Source organism: Gobius niger, assembly GCF_951799975.1.
Source record: "Gobius niger genome assembly, chromosome: 15".
Classification (NCBI taxonomy): Eukaryota; Metazoa; Chordata; class Actinopteri; order Gobiiformes; family Gobiidae; genus Gobius; species Gobius niger.
The window spans coordinates 5,432,197-5,448,268 of NC_136866.1; the positions used below are offsets into that span (position 1 = coordinate 5,432,197).

The 16,072-nt window shown below is 40.9% G+C and overlaps 1 protein-coding gene across 1 annotated transcript in view; it reads right to left on the reverse strand.

Annotated features, from left to right (window-relative positions):
- The window catches only part of nmbr (neuromedin B receptor), a 34,437-nt gene that overhangs the window by 14,969 nt on the left and 3,396 nt on the right, over nucleotides 1-16,072 (reverse strand). Inside the window, exon 2 of the mRNA XM_079571833.1 lies at nucleotides 2,067-2,208. Within this exon, the coding sequence (XP_079427959.1) occupies nucleotides 2,067-2,208 (142 nt within the window). The remainder of the gene's footprint in view (nucleotides 1-2,066; nucleotides 2,209-16,072) is intronic.

Consider the following 16,072-nt stretch of genomic DNA (forward strand, 5'->3'; position numbering starts at 1 on the left):
TCTTTGTCCGTGCGCTCTGCCAGGCAAACGGAGCACATACGCAGCCTCTCCCACATGTCACATAGCTCCAAAAAAGCTCACGATAGAAGCTACCAAGCTCTTCCACGTGTTCCCTATTTAAATAAAGTTACGTGAAGTGTTTTCATGCGAAGTATATTTACACAGAAATGTAGCATGTCGATTTTATCGGTTTTACTCCTCGTATCATTACGCCTCACAATATAGTCCCCCTTTTTATTTGCTTATAAAATCGACACGTTACATTTCTGTGTAAATATACTTCGCATGAAAACACTTCACGTAACTTTATTTAAATAGGGAACACGTGGAAGAGCTTGGTAGCTTCTATCGTGAGCTTTTTTGGAGCTATGTGACATGTGGGAGAGGCTGCGTATGTGCTCCGTTTGCCTGGCAGAGCGCACGGACAAAGACCAGACGGGGATATATTAACACGTCTAAAGTGAGGTAAGAGCATATCACAGTATGTAAAAACGGTGGCCTATTCCTTTAAGACGGCACTTCGGACCCGAAGTAAAAACTTTTTCAATGACAGTGCAGGATTTTAGAGGCAGTTGTGTCTGGGCTCATTCTACACATTAGGACATGGCTGGAACATGTAGGGGAGGAAAATACTTAGTTAGTATTAACATTTTTAAACTCTGTATAGTCCCTAATTTCGGAATGAGGCTGTAACATAACAAAATATAGAAAAAGTGGGGTGTCAATACTTTCCGGATGCACTGAATGTACGGACAAACATTTTGTAAAATAAAACAATAACATGGAATTATGCAATTAAGTAAAGTTATACTTTATTAATCCCCAAAGGGAAATTTGTTCTTTGCATTTGCCGCTGGGGCAACCTGTAGGAGCAGCCAGGATGGGCCGGCACTCGGGAACCCAGCTCCAGATGTGGAACGAGGCTAATGGTGAGAAACACCTGGCCAAAGGATTCACCTATTGTACATGTTTCTAGTGTTAGGGGAAACCAGAGTACCCGGAGGAAACCTCGACACGCAGACAAGATGCAAACCCTACAAAGAAAGGCCCCGTCCAGGTGGGAACTGAACCCGGGACCTTCTAGCTGTGAAGCACGAGCGCTAACCACTGCGCTACCGTGCCGCGCCCCCACAAGAACATGTGCTTTTTGTAAATATTTCAATTGTAAAAAAAATATATGTTTATTCAACTAAAAAGGAACCTTGGCAAGCAAGTGTATTTGTAGATGACACATTGAGGCAATTCAATGTGCGTCACAGTTTCATAAAACCATCTCTTTCCACACACACAGGAGCAGGACTGAAAATACTCTTTGATTGAATCTTGTTTTGATTACATTTCTTTGATTAAATCTTGTTCCTTCTTTTCTGTACTCAAATTGTGTAATTTAAATTTTGCTGCAGGAAAAATGTTGGAGATTTAGACATCGTTATTAATGACATCTCATTTTGTTTTTGGTTAACCCCGTCAAGTCAACAAATGATGATGACAAAATGAACGCCGGTGTCCTTGCTGGTGGACAAAAACAAGAGCCCTCATACCCTCTTGTCACTTTGTCACATTTTCTATCTCAGTCCCTAGTGACTGCCAAAAAGTTTGTGGGTGGCTGACGCGAAACGGAGGCGAGAGCAGATGGAGGAGAGGCTGAGCGCCACGGAGAACCGGCGCGCTTAACCGTCTGCATAAATCAGAATCAAGAGCAGGAGAGGGGGGCAGCGGTCCTTCATGAAGTCAGTAAATACAGTTTTATTGCTGGGGCTGCTGTGGTCCGATGGGAGTCTGCTCTCTGAAGTGATGATGAAGTGCGTTACACAGGACGAGCCAAAGTCAAACAGTTTGGTTGGTTAAATTTACGGGGACGTTTATCGCTGTCAAAGTTTTTTACGGAAGAATCACCTTTGCAAACCGTGTATTCACTTATCAACACAGAGACTTGGACCAAAGTGGTTTATGATCAAGTATTGTGACGGCAATGCTGTGAGTAACTGGGGCGGACCTGCACTGATCATGATTATTGTTATTTCTTAGAGCGACCTAACGCAGGTCAACGTGACTCTGGTACTTACTGGCATGTGGACCACTTGAGAGAAGATGGCCTCGGGGACAGCGAGAATCATCGACAGAACCCAGATGGACACAGCCTTGAGACAGGTCCAGAACACAGCGCCGGAGGTCTGGATGTCCATGGGGTTCACGATAGCCCTGTACCTACAAGAAAAATTACACACAAAAAAAAGGTTTGTCAGAGAATGAGATAAGCCTGAATTGTATGGCCCTATTCTTCTTCAGAACCGCATATGCCTCTAAAAAGCCTATTGTGTTGAATTGGTGATGAAGTAGGATTTCCTTGAAAATACAACAGTTTCTCAGTGCATAATAAAAATATATTTAGCATGATTGGCCTCGCTATAACCAAAACATCCTTTTTCTTCATGCTTGCTGTCCCTAAAGCCTGTTTCTTTCAAAGTAGAGTGGATATTCACTGTTTTCAGAGCCTCTGTCACGTCCAGTCTGTTCGACGCTGTGCTGATTGGAGGAGACAGAAAGAGCAACTAAGTTTTGAAAATGTCATCCAACAATGCTTTGTTTGACAATGGCTTTGGTTGGAAGCAATTTTCAAGCAGTAGCAGAGGAGGAGGAACTGTCCTAGGTAATGCGTCCTGTGGATTAGTCCATTATTGTAGATGAACAAAAGTAAATGTAATGTAAAATAGAAATAATAGTAACTAATTAATCACAAATCGGACAGAAATTATTCGCAATTCACTGGGATTAATCACAACCAGCACTAAATCACAGTGAATCACGATTATTCACATAATTACTTTTTATAGGGGTTATCCGTGTGATGTCATAACATGGCAGTTAGTGTTACATCAGCAAATTGAGTGGACCGTCTGCCATGTTATATGTTTCTATTTCTATTTCTGTTTAGATTTAAAATGTGCATCTGTAAAAATATCCGTTTTCTTTTTTCATCTAAATGGCTTTACTCTTATTTAAGACAAATTTCCTCATTGAGGACAATAAAGTTTATCCATCCATCCATCCATCCATCCAGTTAAGGTTAAGCCTAATCCTTATTATTATATTGTGAAGTCATTCATAATGGCAAAGCGACCTAAAAAGAAATAACTTAAAAAATAAATGTCTATAAGAGCCACATGGCACAGACTATCTCCCCCCCAGATCCCAGTGAGTGGTCATCACCTCACCTCCCTCCCTTTAAGTCCATGCCCTGCCTCTCCCTTTAAAGGAATAGGCCACCGTTTTTACATACTGAGATATGTTCTTACCTTAGCTTTGACGAGTTCTTCAGGACCTGTCTGATCTTCACCCGTGCCTTCAGTCACGTAAACACAGCGCAGACGGCGTTAGCATTTAGCCTCTCCCTCTCTCCTCTATAGCTCCAAAACAGGTCAAGATAGAAGCTACCAAGCTCTTCCACGTTTTCCCTATTTAAATATGGTTACGTGAAGTGTTCTACTACAAAGTATAATTACACAAAATCAAACAATGTGGATTTTCTAAGCGGATAAAATGGGGAACTACTGTATATTGTAAGGCGTAATAATACCAGGAGTAGTTTGGCATCCGCACAGTAAAGAGAAGATTACTGCGCGGATTTCGAACTACTCCTGGTATTATTACGCCTTACAATATAGTCCCCCCTTTTATCCGCTTAGAAAATCCACATTGTTGGATTTTGTGTAATTATACTTTGTAGTGGAACACTTCACGTAACCATATTTAAATAGGGAAAACGTGGAAGAGCTTGGTAGCTTCTATCTTGACCTGTTTTGGAGCTATAGAGGAGAGAGGGAGAGGCTAAATGCTAACGCCGTCTGCGCTGTGTTTACGTGACTGAAGGCACGGGTGAAGACCAGACAGGTCCTAAAGAACTCGTCAAAGCTAAGGTAAGAGCATATCTCAGTATGTAAAAACGGTGGCCTATTCCTTTTACGGGCACAGTGTTTTCTATCAGGTCAGCAGGGCGCTCCTGTGGAGGGACATGCTTCGTTCATAAACATCACTTGGTTGATGTTGAGCAGCGATATCAGCACACCGCCCACGCTCGCCATACATTCTCCTCAAGTCCTGTGTCTTTTGTCTGTGTCGTGTCTGTTTCACCACAACAGATTAAACTCAATGACCTCAGTCTTCGTCCGCCTTTATCATTCCCAGACCTGAAGACCTCGCCGCATTGACCCACTGACCCACCTTCTCCAGCCAATCTTTTCTAATATCGCTCTCTGAAAGCATTCCTCACAGTTTGGACACTTCCGTTCACAATAGCTCAAGTACTCGTAAGCCAGGGTGTCTTTGAAGCAAGGTAAATTGATTGGATTCCGACAAGTAAGCATTTCCTCTGTGACAGACTGCGGAGACAAATCGGACTTGTTGTTTTTTGTTCCTTCTTCTTTTTCAAATAATCTTTCACAGATTAGGGAAGAGAAAAAAAACCTTAACCAAACCAGCACAAAAACAGTTTCTTTAGAATTATAGCCAACATGGAACAACATTGACAAAATATTCACACATGTTTATATGAAAAAACAATCCAATTGAACATTTTTGTAGGACAATGTGAGGTCTTATCCATGCCTGGATTTAGTCTCGCACAAAACCAGAACAAAATGTCATAGCACAGCATTCACATCATTATGGGGAACTTAATGATTAGAATAGAAATCATGTTTTTTCCTGTTGGAAGCAAAGGGAATCTTACACATGACACATTGGAAGACGGACCGATCTGCACGTACTGCACAAATGTTACTGACAACATGCAGTTTGAATTTTCTAGACTGGTAAATCATATACTATAAACTCAAGACCTACACTTTAAAACAATACTGTATTTCAATAAGGCATTTAGTCAAGTCATGAGACCGCTGAAGGATGACAGGATTACTATAGCCTCTGTGTAGGAACCAGGCATGTTTTGTAAGGAGTCATTTGTGATTTTGTCATCTCCGTAAGATTTTGTGTCAGTCGGAGTTTACTGGTTGCTGACAGAGTGGACCAAACCGTATTAGCCCTCTAACTCTGCTTGATAAATAATGAACATGAAAAGCATGATAAGTATTTACTCTTTTGTTCTTTCACGTCTGACTGAGTTGACATTTTAAGGTGAAGGAGTTAAAAACTTCTGATATTAATATTGTATGTTCATTACATAAAATAATCATTAAATCATTCATTTGCATTCACCATCTGAGATAGCTTTGTCAGTATTGACCTTTGACTTTTTAGCCCTGTGTTAATTAAATGAAATCACATTGTTTTGGCCCAATATCACAACCGGAATTGCCTCACCGAACAGTGAAACAAATAACCAAAGTAATGTCCTAAAAACAGTCAGCAGCAGATGGGCATGTGCCCACCGTTAGATCCTCCAGTGTCGAACTACATGCAGTGCCTCAAGAATTTTAAAGAACTATGTGTGAAAAACAAAAGGTGAAATCAATGATGCCTGAGTAAAAACTCCAGGAGGTGCAGAGGAGGAGAGAAGAAGGGAAGAGAAACACAGGTGGAGCAGTGGAGGCGAGGGAGGAGAGTGAACTGTGCTCTCCATCGGGGACAAATGAAATATTTTCATTATTGTGAAGTGTGTTCAGTGAAGGACGTGCATCGCATTTGATCTGGATAAACACATATCTGTGCCGTTTTAGTGGTGTTTTCATGTCAGCTCCTCTTCCAACTACGTGATGGACCAAAACAAAAAATACATTTTTGCTTTTACTTTTTATTGTGTCAGTGACACCCTGAAATGACAATTCAAATCCTTCCTATATTTAAAAAAATAATGATTAAATGAATATGGGCAATAGCAGTAATGTTCAATGTTCTAAGCCCTCATTTAAGGGTCACAGGTTCAAGCCCAGCCTGAGCACAGTCTACATGAACATGTGTCACATCCTCAGTGAGACAACCCCTTGCACCTGAAAGACTTCAAAATGTAATGATAATGATGATCGGTAAAAGCATTGTCATATCCAAATAAAACCTCACAATTTTTGCTCACAGAAAGTGCAGTAATTTCCAATCTTAAGACTCACAAAGTGCCCTTTCCTTCAAAGCATAAAGGGTTAGTCAGGTGAGGTGGACTCAAGGCCTTTTCAAACCAATCCAATGATCTCCGTCTGGAGTGGTTGAGCAGCTTTAATGAATGACGGGACATGTTCCTTTGGAGAGAATTTAACTTTCGGACATTGGAGGAGATTGTTCAAAGCTGTTTTTTGGAAAGGGCATTTCATTGTCTGTCTTTAACTGTCTTTAACTTAAACTCCTAGCTCCTACTTAAATTGTTACCTTAATCCCTATGATGTTTTCTATCTCTAGTACTGACATGAAGCTCTTTATTTTTGTCTTCTCGAAAACCCCTTCTCTAATTTCTGGTGACAGAATTGCTTCCTGTCCTTTGACCAAACCATATTACCCACCGCAGATACATCAGGTGTGTTGTATAGGAGCTCATTTCCTGTCCACAGCTGAGTCCAAATCCCAAAACTGACCCTGATGAACAAGTAAGTGGACGGAAGGGGGCACTAATGAGCCCACTGCCACTCCCATGAGCTTCTGTCCCAGGCTAATCACGCTAACAGGTCATTAGCTGTGAAAATCATCTCCTGTCACATGTCCCGACCGATCGATCACAGGGGAATCCGGAGGGGCGGGGTAGAGAGGGCTGAGTGACTCTGTGCTGTTGCTATTGACCAACCAATGAGATTTCAAATGAGATTCTAAATTTTTTTTATTTTGGTCAGTATTGGGTTTCCAGACTTACAGGAAAACTTTCAAACTTAAATGAGTACCGCGTAAACCTTTATTAGTTTTACAGTTGATCATTCACAAAAATCTCACCTGAAGAACCAGTAAAAGAAATGTACACCAAAATGTTGCATCATTGTGATTGTTTGACCTTTCATGCTGTGGATATTCAGTAGCTTCAGGACAAGGTGCCTCATGCATAACACTTCTCTGCTGTGACATTTTCAAGACAATCACAATGCTGGAAAAGATGGGACAGATTTGACCTGTTTTGGTAATACAGTTCTACATACACTAAACATCTGCTTTCCAGGCATTATGATTGGGTTTACATTCTTTAATTTCAGATGGTGCATGTAACACTCCAGGTGTGATTCACTAATCTGGATAACAATCACGACTAACTCTGTGGTGTTGTTTCTGTTTATTTTAAGCAGCCAGTTGTGCATCCTCAGCACAAGACGCCACACTGTGGACCAAGAAATCCTCCTCTCTCGGCTGGAACACTGGGTGGGGATTCATGGTTAAGCTCTGCAGCGGTTCCGGTCATACCTGGCCGATAGACATTTTTGTGTCAGTTTGGGAGATTTTGTCTCCTCTTTGCCTCCTCTGGACCTCTTCAAGGGTCAAACCTTGGCCTTGTATTGTTCTCACTGTATATACCTGACATCTGAAGCTCCTCAAGAGTCTATCCTTGGCCCTTTATTGTTCTCACTATACATACCTGACATCTGGAGCTCCTCAAGAGTCTATCCTTGGCCCTTTATTGTTCTCACTATACATACCTGACATCTGGAGCTCCTCAAGAGTCTATCCTTGGCCCTTTATTGTTCTCACTATACATACCTGACATCTGAAGCTCCTCAAGAGTCTATCCTTGGCCCTTTATTGTTCTCACTATACATACCTGACATCTGAAGCTCCTCAAGAGTCTATCCTTGGCCCTTTATTGTTCTCACTATACACACCTGACATCTGAAGCTCCTCAAGGGTCAATCCTTGACCCTTTATTGTTCTCACTATACATACATCTGGAGCTCCTCAAGAGTCTATCCTTGGCCCTTTATTGTTCTCACTATACATACATCTGGAGCTCCTCAAGAGTCTATCCTTGGCCCTTTATTGTTCTCACAATATATACTCCCCCTTGGATCCATCTTGAGCAAAAATAGTCTTATTTTTTTGCCGCTGAAGAAGCATGACTCACAAGCTGCTACCTCTTTGAAATCCTGGATGTCTATAAACTTTCTGAATCTAAACCAGAAGAAATCAGAGGTGATAGTTTTTAGCCAAAATAGTTCCGGCCCCAATCCTTCAGTTGACCTGGGGTATTTAAATGTTTTTATTTATTTATTTTGAGACTATTTTGGGTGTCAAAAGGGATTCCAACTTGAACTTTGAACAGCAAAAGTTGTAAAATCACAATAAAGTCACAGTAACTTGCAAAAAATTAGACCTATTTTAACACAGCAGCACTTTGAGAATGCCGTGCATGCTTTTGTGACAACCCGGCTGGATTATTGCGGGGTGAGCCAACATGCATCTTCTCGGCTGCCATGTGTCCAAATTTCTGTAGCACGACTTTTAACTGGAGCATGTTGACGTGAGAGCTTGACACCAGTTTTAAAATCCCTGCATTGGCTTCCGCTGGGTTTTAGAGTTGATTTAAAAAAAAATAATAATAATAACTTTAAAAATGTAAATGGCCTCGCCCCCTCCTACTTCTCTGATTTGATTCAGCCCTATGCTCTCGTGCCTTCAGGTTGGCAGATCAGCTGAAGCTTTTGGTCCCCAAAACCCATCGAGATTAGACAGGCTCAGTCTCTGCCTGTTTTCGATTTTAAGTATTATTGTTTTTGTATATATATTTGCTTTGGCTATATATGTGTGTTTTTGTGTACATCACTTTGGCCAAGCTGTAAAGTGTTTAAAGTGCTTGATAAATAAAGTTGGTATCGTATGGCATAGCACAGTGAAAGAATAAATTATCACGGTCACATGGTCTCATTTATCAATACTGAAGAAGAAAATCTCATATGGTCCGTTTAATTTGCTCCGGGCAGTACTCTGGCCCTGATAAGATTTTCATCACACATGTGTAATCAGCAGAGGTTTTCAAATCATCCAAGGTGCTCCAATTCTCCCCAGCATTCGGCATTACAAGGCCAGCAATTTTCTTCATTATGTGCTTTGAGTCGGTGAAGGCTGGAAACAAAGCAACTTATTTGACCCCCTTATGTTGTTGTGTTGTTGTGAGTTCTACTCTCTATATCCATCTCAAATACATCGTTTGAACTGGAGAATGTAGCCATTGACCTTTACACTGATTACACTAATATTTAGACTTCATAACATCGCCACAGGAGAAAAAGAACCAGTCTGCCCCGTGTCACTGAAGAGGCTTTTCCACCAAGGTGTTGGTTCTGGGCTGGTTCAGAGCTGGTTCTGGTGCCGGGTTGGTTCCATACTGACTTGGTTTTCCACCAAAATGATAGCTTAGCCTATTGTCATAGCAATGCTTTGGGAAGTCAACATCAAAAATGGATAGTAACATCTTACTACAGCCACTTCTGGTTATAAAATACAGAAAAATAAGTTTATGTTTCAGTCACAGCAGCCGTTAACATTTTGATTTCTTCTTTCTAACTCTTGTTTTAGCTAAAGAGCATAAAGCAAAACAACAGTTTCCTCCACAGAGCCTGTTTTGGCTTCTCCAGGAAGTTCTAAGCACAAACTAACTAATATTGATTGTTTGGAGGAGAGAGCCACGCCCCTAGCTGCTGACATCACTGGTGCTCGTTTCTTGGTCCAGCTTTTAATTGGTTCCCAACCGGCACCAGAATTTGGAACCAAGAGCCAGCGTTTTTTCAGTGGAAAACGAAAGAACCGGTTCTGAAACTGGAACTGGCCCAGAACCAGCACCGGCACCAGCTTGGTGGAAAAGGGCTGTGAGAGAATCAAAGCTGCCTCAAATCTTCTCCAATGCAACACAATCTTACATACTTGCCAACTTGACCTAAATACGAAGAAAAAGAACAACAACGAACCTGTCCTTGTCCCAGGATAATGCTCCTGACAGCTAAAGCACCATGGTAAAATCTATAGTGTTTGGTGGAGATGCGGAATATAACAAGGTCTGGGCGTGTTTAAACTAAATCAAATCTTGGCTCCGTTTGAGTGCTCCCCAGTGGAGAGGCCAAACAGGAAAGTGCTGAGTGAATATTCACAGCACTGACGAATGAGAGCCACTGCTAACCTCGCTCTGAATCAACACGCTTCTACAAACACACCCGTCGAAATGAGAGTAAGAATAAACTACATACGTCTTTATCACGTAAATATTGCTGGGCATTGCAAGGTCGGAACTATCATGTGTTGTCCTGTTCACAACTATAAAATAGGACTGTTGAATATATTATTGTTTTACTGCAATACAAACTTGAAATCAATAACATATGAAGAATAGTTTTAATACTATAAGACTAAGAATGCTAGACTTCATTGTCCTCTCAGGAAAATTCGTCCTCTGCGTTTGACCCATACTGTATTATTATTATTATTATTATTTACCTGGGTGCTAGGTTATAGCAGTAGGAGACCTGGGCGCTAGGCTGTAGCAGTGGGTGACCTGGGTGCTAGGCAATAGCAGTAGGTGACCTGGGCGCTAGGCTGTAGCAGTGTGTGACCTGGGTGCTAGGCAATAGCAGTAGGTGACCTGGGCGCTAGGCAATAGCAGTAGGTGACCTGGGCGCTAAGTTATAGCAGTGGGTGACCTGGGTGCTCGGCTATAGCAGTACGTGACCTGGGTGCTAGGCGATAGCAGTGGGTGACCTGGGTGCTCGGCTGTAGCAGTAGGTGACCTGGGTGCTAAGTTATAGCAGTGGTTGACCTGGGTGCTAGGCGATAGCAGTGGTTGACCTGGGTGCTAGGCGATAGCAGTGGGTGACCTGGGTGCTAGGCGATAGCAGTGGGTGACCTGGGTGCTAGGCTGTAGCAAAGGGTGACCTGGGTGCTAGGCGATAGCAGTGGGTGACCTGGGTGCTAGGCGATAGCAGTGGGTGACCTGGGTGCTAGGCAATAGCAGTAGGTGACCTGGGCACTAGGCAATAGCAGTAGGTGACCTGGGCGCTAGGCTGTAGCAGTGGGTGACCTGGGTGCGCGGCTGTAGCAGTAGGTGACCTGGGTGCTAAGTTATAGCAGTGGGTGACCTGGGTGCTAGGCTATATCAATAGGTGATCTGGGTGCTAGGCGATAGCAGTGGGGGACCTGGGTGCTCGGCTATAGCAGTACGTGACCTGGGTGCTCGGCTATAGCAGTAGGTGACCTGGGTGCTCGGCTGTAGCAGTAGGTGACCTGGGTGCTAGGCTATAGCAGTGGTTGACCTGGGTGCTACCCATTTTAAGTGGGTCAGTAATCATCAAATATCATTTTGACAGTCTTGATGGACAAACATGCTTCATTCTATTATTCTTGTTTATTTTCATTTTTTTTATATAATGCATGTTGTTTACTTGACTCAAATAAAGTACTTAAATACTTAAATAAAAAACTTCATGAGTTGAAATGTGTACTTTTAATTGGGTGATGGCCATTATAGTAGGATGTCCTGCCATTTTTAGCAGTGCAGCTACCCTGTGCAAGATAATTTTTTTGTCCCATTCTTTGGCAAACTTCTTCCCATTCTTGTAACTGCTCAAGAATTGCTCCCATTAAATGTTTGGCATTAAGATAAAACCTTTTGAAGAACTAAGTTTTTCTTCTTTTGTTTTCTTGTTTTTAAAAGATTGTTAAATTTCCGTATTTGCAAAGCCAAGACCTGGTCGATTGTCTAGTTTCATATGAGACAAAACCGAAAAGAATCCGTAAACTGCAGCACAATGTTTCATCAAAATCTAATCTGCTGATTTAGATTTCATTTTGAGAGAACATTCGGTGCTTTTGACAAAACAGTGTCATCACCAGTGATCTTTTTGAAATCACAGTCTAATCCGTCTTGAATGAAACTGTTACAGCCGCTATTATCATTTTAATTTGTTTTCATTCTTTCTAATATTTAGCAAAAACATTTGTCAGCACTGTCAAATATTATTCAAATATTTAAAAAAATAACAAAAGTTGTATGTATGTTGTTACCTGCACTTTGTAGTTATACTTCTTATTGTTGAGTCTTTTTTGTTTTTACTCAAACCATATATTTGTGTCTCAAGGCTCTGGCCTCAAGTGATGTATGTGACAAGATAGTGAGCGCTATTTGCAAAAGATTTATAGGTTTAATTCCTGTATTGATGCACTTGTCCTCCCTGGTCTTCAAAGACGATCATGCAGGTGAGCTATATACTGTCTTATGCTATCTACTTCACTGTTTATAAGATGTTTCTTCGAGACTCACTGACTTTTTAAGCCTGAGGCCGATTTGCCTGTGAAGGTTTTTATTTTATTTTCAAACCGCTGAAGATTGCGGCGTTACATTCTCAGTCATTTCATCTTATCCGCCCGTGCAGAGACAGCGCTGACCTTGGACTGTGGCTGTTTTTGAAAGTCGGTGTGTGGAGTATTTCAGGAGATGGCGCTTAAGTAGATTTGATACAGAATTAAGCAGCTGATTGCTCATTAAGGAAGTCATCTCTCGTCATAAGGGAGTCCTAGTGGAGCATCTCATTTCAATTTGCCCGCCGTTTAACGCGACAGCAGAGGAAATGGGGATGGACAAAACTCAAGGCTTTCTCCTCTAATAAAAAAATTAAAAAACGGAGACGACGACTTTTCCTCAAGTCGGAAAACGCACACATGCTTGCTTTCTGTCCGTGCACATGACTTTGCCAGATGAGTGGACGCATCACGCAATAATTCTTCTCACATTCACACGTTAAAGTCCCTGCAAGCTTCTTTTAGGCCGGGGTAGGCAAGTGTGCTTGGCGGAGGGCCGATTTTCATCATTGTGAAAAGACCAAGGGCCGGACCTGCCAAATTTAGCCAACAGTAAAGCACCATTTTCTACAAACGCCAGCGTTGTTTGTACATGAGTAGAGCTGGTACCGTTAAACGACACCAGTCTGGTACAAGGGAAAAGAGTTTAGGTTTTACTGGTGTGTAAATAAAATAAAATACAGCTTTGATGATGTTGATGCTGTTGCCCCTGGTTGTTTCAGCTCAAATAAAAATTATTGGTTTTCCCAAATTTTTTTGCCCAAATCTTTTGTTTTCTTTTCGTCTATATAATTTGTTTTTCTTATTCCCATTTTTGCTATTTCTCTAGCGTGGCTAACTCCCGGCTGCTGTGTGCGCTCGAATTATTTCGAACTGCACAACAGCCTGGGGACCATGGGGGAAATTTTCGGGTGGATTTGGGAACCAATCACAGAACGAGGAGGGACGGCAAGACGTTGACGCGCTATTCGATATACGGAAGCTTGTAGTTTATTTACGGATAATAATAAAAAAAGTTTATTTACGGATCCAACATGACAGCAGCAGACACGATGGTATTTTTTGATCAAGCTTTAGACCTTGTTCTAAATAATTTAGCTCAAAAGTTTACAGTGGGTACGTCATACGTCATCTCATACGATGATACGATTGGCCATGGCTACGTGCAGACGCATGATAGACTTTTTTTTTTTTTTTCGTATCGCCCAATAAACGACTATGGACGATCGTAAACCACACCTCTCCTACGAGAAAATGAATTGGTGGTCCCCAGACTAAATATCACTTGTGATTTTAGTCTGGTGTTAGCCAAGCTACTATTTCTCCCCATTTTCCCCAATTTATTCCCCATTTATTCAAAATTTTTCCCAACAAATGATTCCCCATTTTCCCCACATTTATTGACATTGGAGATGAACCTGATAATGTAAATGTGCAGATCTTCTACACATTATGGTTCTGTTTTCTGCTTCTAGAAGAACCAGTCTCCAATGTCAATAAAAGTGGGAAAAATGGGGAATCATTTGTTGGGAAAAATTTGGAATAAATGGGGAATAAATCTGTGTCACTGATAGGGCTTTTCCACCAAGGTGTTGGTTCTGGGCTGGTTCAGAGCTGGTTCTGGTGCCGGGTTGGTTCCATACTGACTTAGTTTTCCACCAAAATGAGAACTGTGCCTATTGTCATAGCAAGTAGCATCTTACTACAGCCACTTCTGGTTATAAAATACAGAAAAATAAGTTTATGTTTCAGTCACAGCAGCCGTCAACATTTTGATTTCTTCTTTCTAACTCTTGTTTTAGCTTAAGAGCATAAATCTTTTGCTTTCTTTTTATCTGTATAATTTGTTTTTCTCTTTGCCATTTATTCTAATTTTTTTCCTATTTCTCCCCATTTTCCCCAATTTATTCCCCATTTATTCCAAATTTTTCCCAACAAATGATTCCCCATTATTCCCACATTTATTGACATTGGAGATGAACCTGATAATGTAAATGTGCAGATCTCCAACACATTATTGTTCTGTTTTCTGCTTCTAGACGACAACTATTTGCGTATCGATAGTGGAAAAAGTATTGTTCGGGTATTGGTATAGAAAAAAATTTGTAATGTAATTTTACCCACATTTTGCACATTTCTAGAGTCCTCTAACAGGCATTTGATCTCTGACTTGTGTATTAATGTCATCTTCCAAACCATTCAAAACATCCTGAGGGCCAGAGGTTCTACGCTGGAGGGCCGGATTTGGCCCGCGGGCCTGACGTTGCCTACCCCTGTTTTAGGCGATGCATTCAGTCATTACATATAATGATTTTATTCTTGGTTAAACTGGCATTATGGTCAGAGTGCAGAAGAGCAGTAGATGTAGTTATAGTTATATAGTGATAGCGATAGTAGCAGTCATATATATCACTTTGTCTTATCTTGTGTGTCATCTGATCCTTCTGGTTTCTAGAGTAATACCTCACACTGATAGCGTCTATTATCATAAATTACATTATCACAACAGTCGAGCGGCACTGCAGCGGGCTACAGTCCCAGCGGTCCCAGATTTCACATTTATAAATCATCGTGCCACTGTTCATTGACTCTGTGTTTGAGGTGGAGTAGATTTATTGAGCCTTAAGAGGTTATAAACATGTCATAGAGTCAAAGACCTGAGTGAGCGCCTTTTGAAGTTGCGCTATTTGTCTGTTGTCGACATTTAACCTTATGTACAAGCGAGAGGAGAACCAGAGACCGATTTACAAGATTTAACTGCAAATTCTTATTGGCCTTTATTTTACAGGACATTGTGGGGAATCCATTTTGCAAACCTGTGTCGATTGTTAGGCCACTGTATGACCACCACCACCAGTGTTAATTTTGACAACATATTTTATTTTAGTTTTAGTCTTAGTCTTTTGACTAAAATGTAATTTCATTTTAGTCGAGATTTAGTAAAAAAAACTTTTCAATTTTAGTCTAGTTTTAGTCGACTAAAATTGCATGGCAATTTAGTCGACTAAATTTAAGCCTAATTTAGTCGACTTCGCATTTATAATATTTGTTATAATCATATTTAATCAAGGTTCTTGACTTCATGGAGCTGCTCCACATGAATAAAGCTCAGAGCTGTTCATTTGGCAGTGAATTTACATGATATTTTTATTATATATATTTTATTTTATATATTTTTATCCGTTTGTTGCTACTGATGAACAACTGAATTTCCCCTCGTGGGGATTAATAAAGTATCTATCTATATGTATGAGGCTCTTTCAGACTGTCAATAGAAGTTTGGATGATTTTAGTCTCTCCTTTTAATTTTCATTTAGTCTTATTTTAGTCGACTAAAATATCTGGACATTTTAGTCGTAGTTTTAGTCTCATGAGGAACGTTTAATTTAGTTTTAGTCCAATTTTAGTCTGCAAAAATATCACTTTGACTAAAATTAAGACTAAATATTTTAGTCGACGAAATTAACACTGGCCACCACCAAAATAATATAAACCAATGATATGCGTAAGGATTAGGGTAAATCTCTTTTTTTTGGCACACTTTTCTCTTTTGAAAATCTCGTTAAATTGACAGCCTAACCGGTCATAAAACCATAATACATCGTAACTACTTCAGCTTTACACTAATCCAACATTCTTATCTCTAATATCAATATTTTCCCATTGATGCGGGGCTACCACAAGAGTTCATTATGGAATCCCTGTATCAATATGCGGTAGGTCTCTGGTGGAGTGGTTGCAGAGGAAAATCTAATTAAAATGAAGTGTGTTCACTCACCAGAGATAGACAGTGGGGACAATGCTATTAGAGCGCAGTTCAACAGGCCCCAATGTCGGGCCCCCCAGTGGCACTGTGCACTTCAACACTATA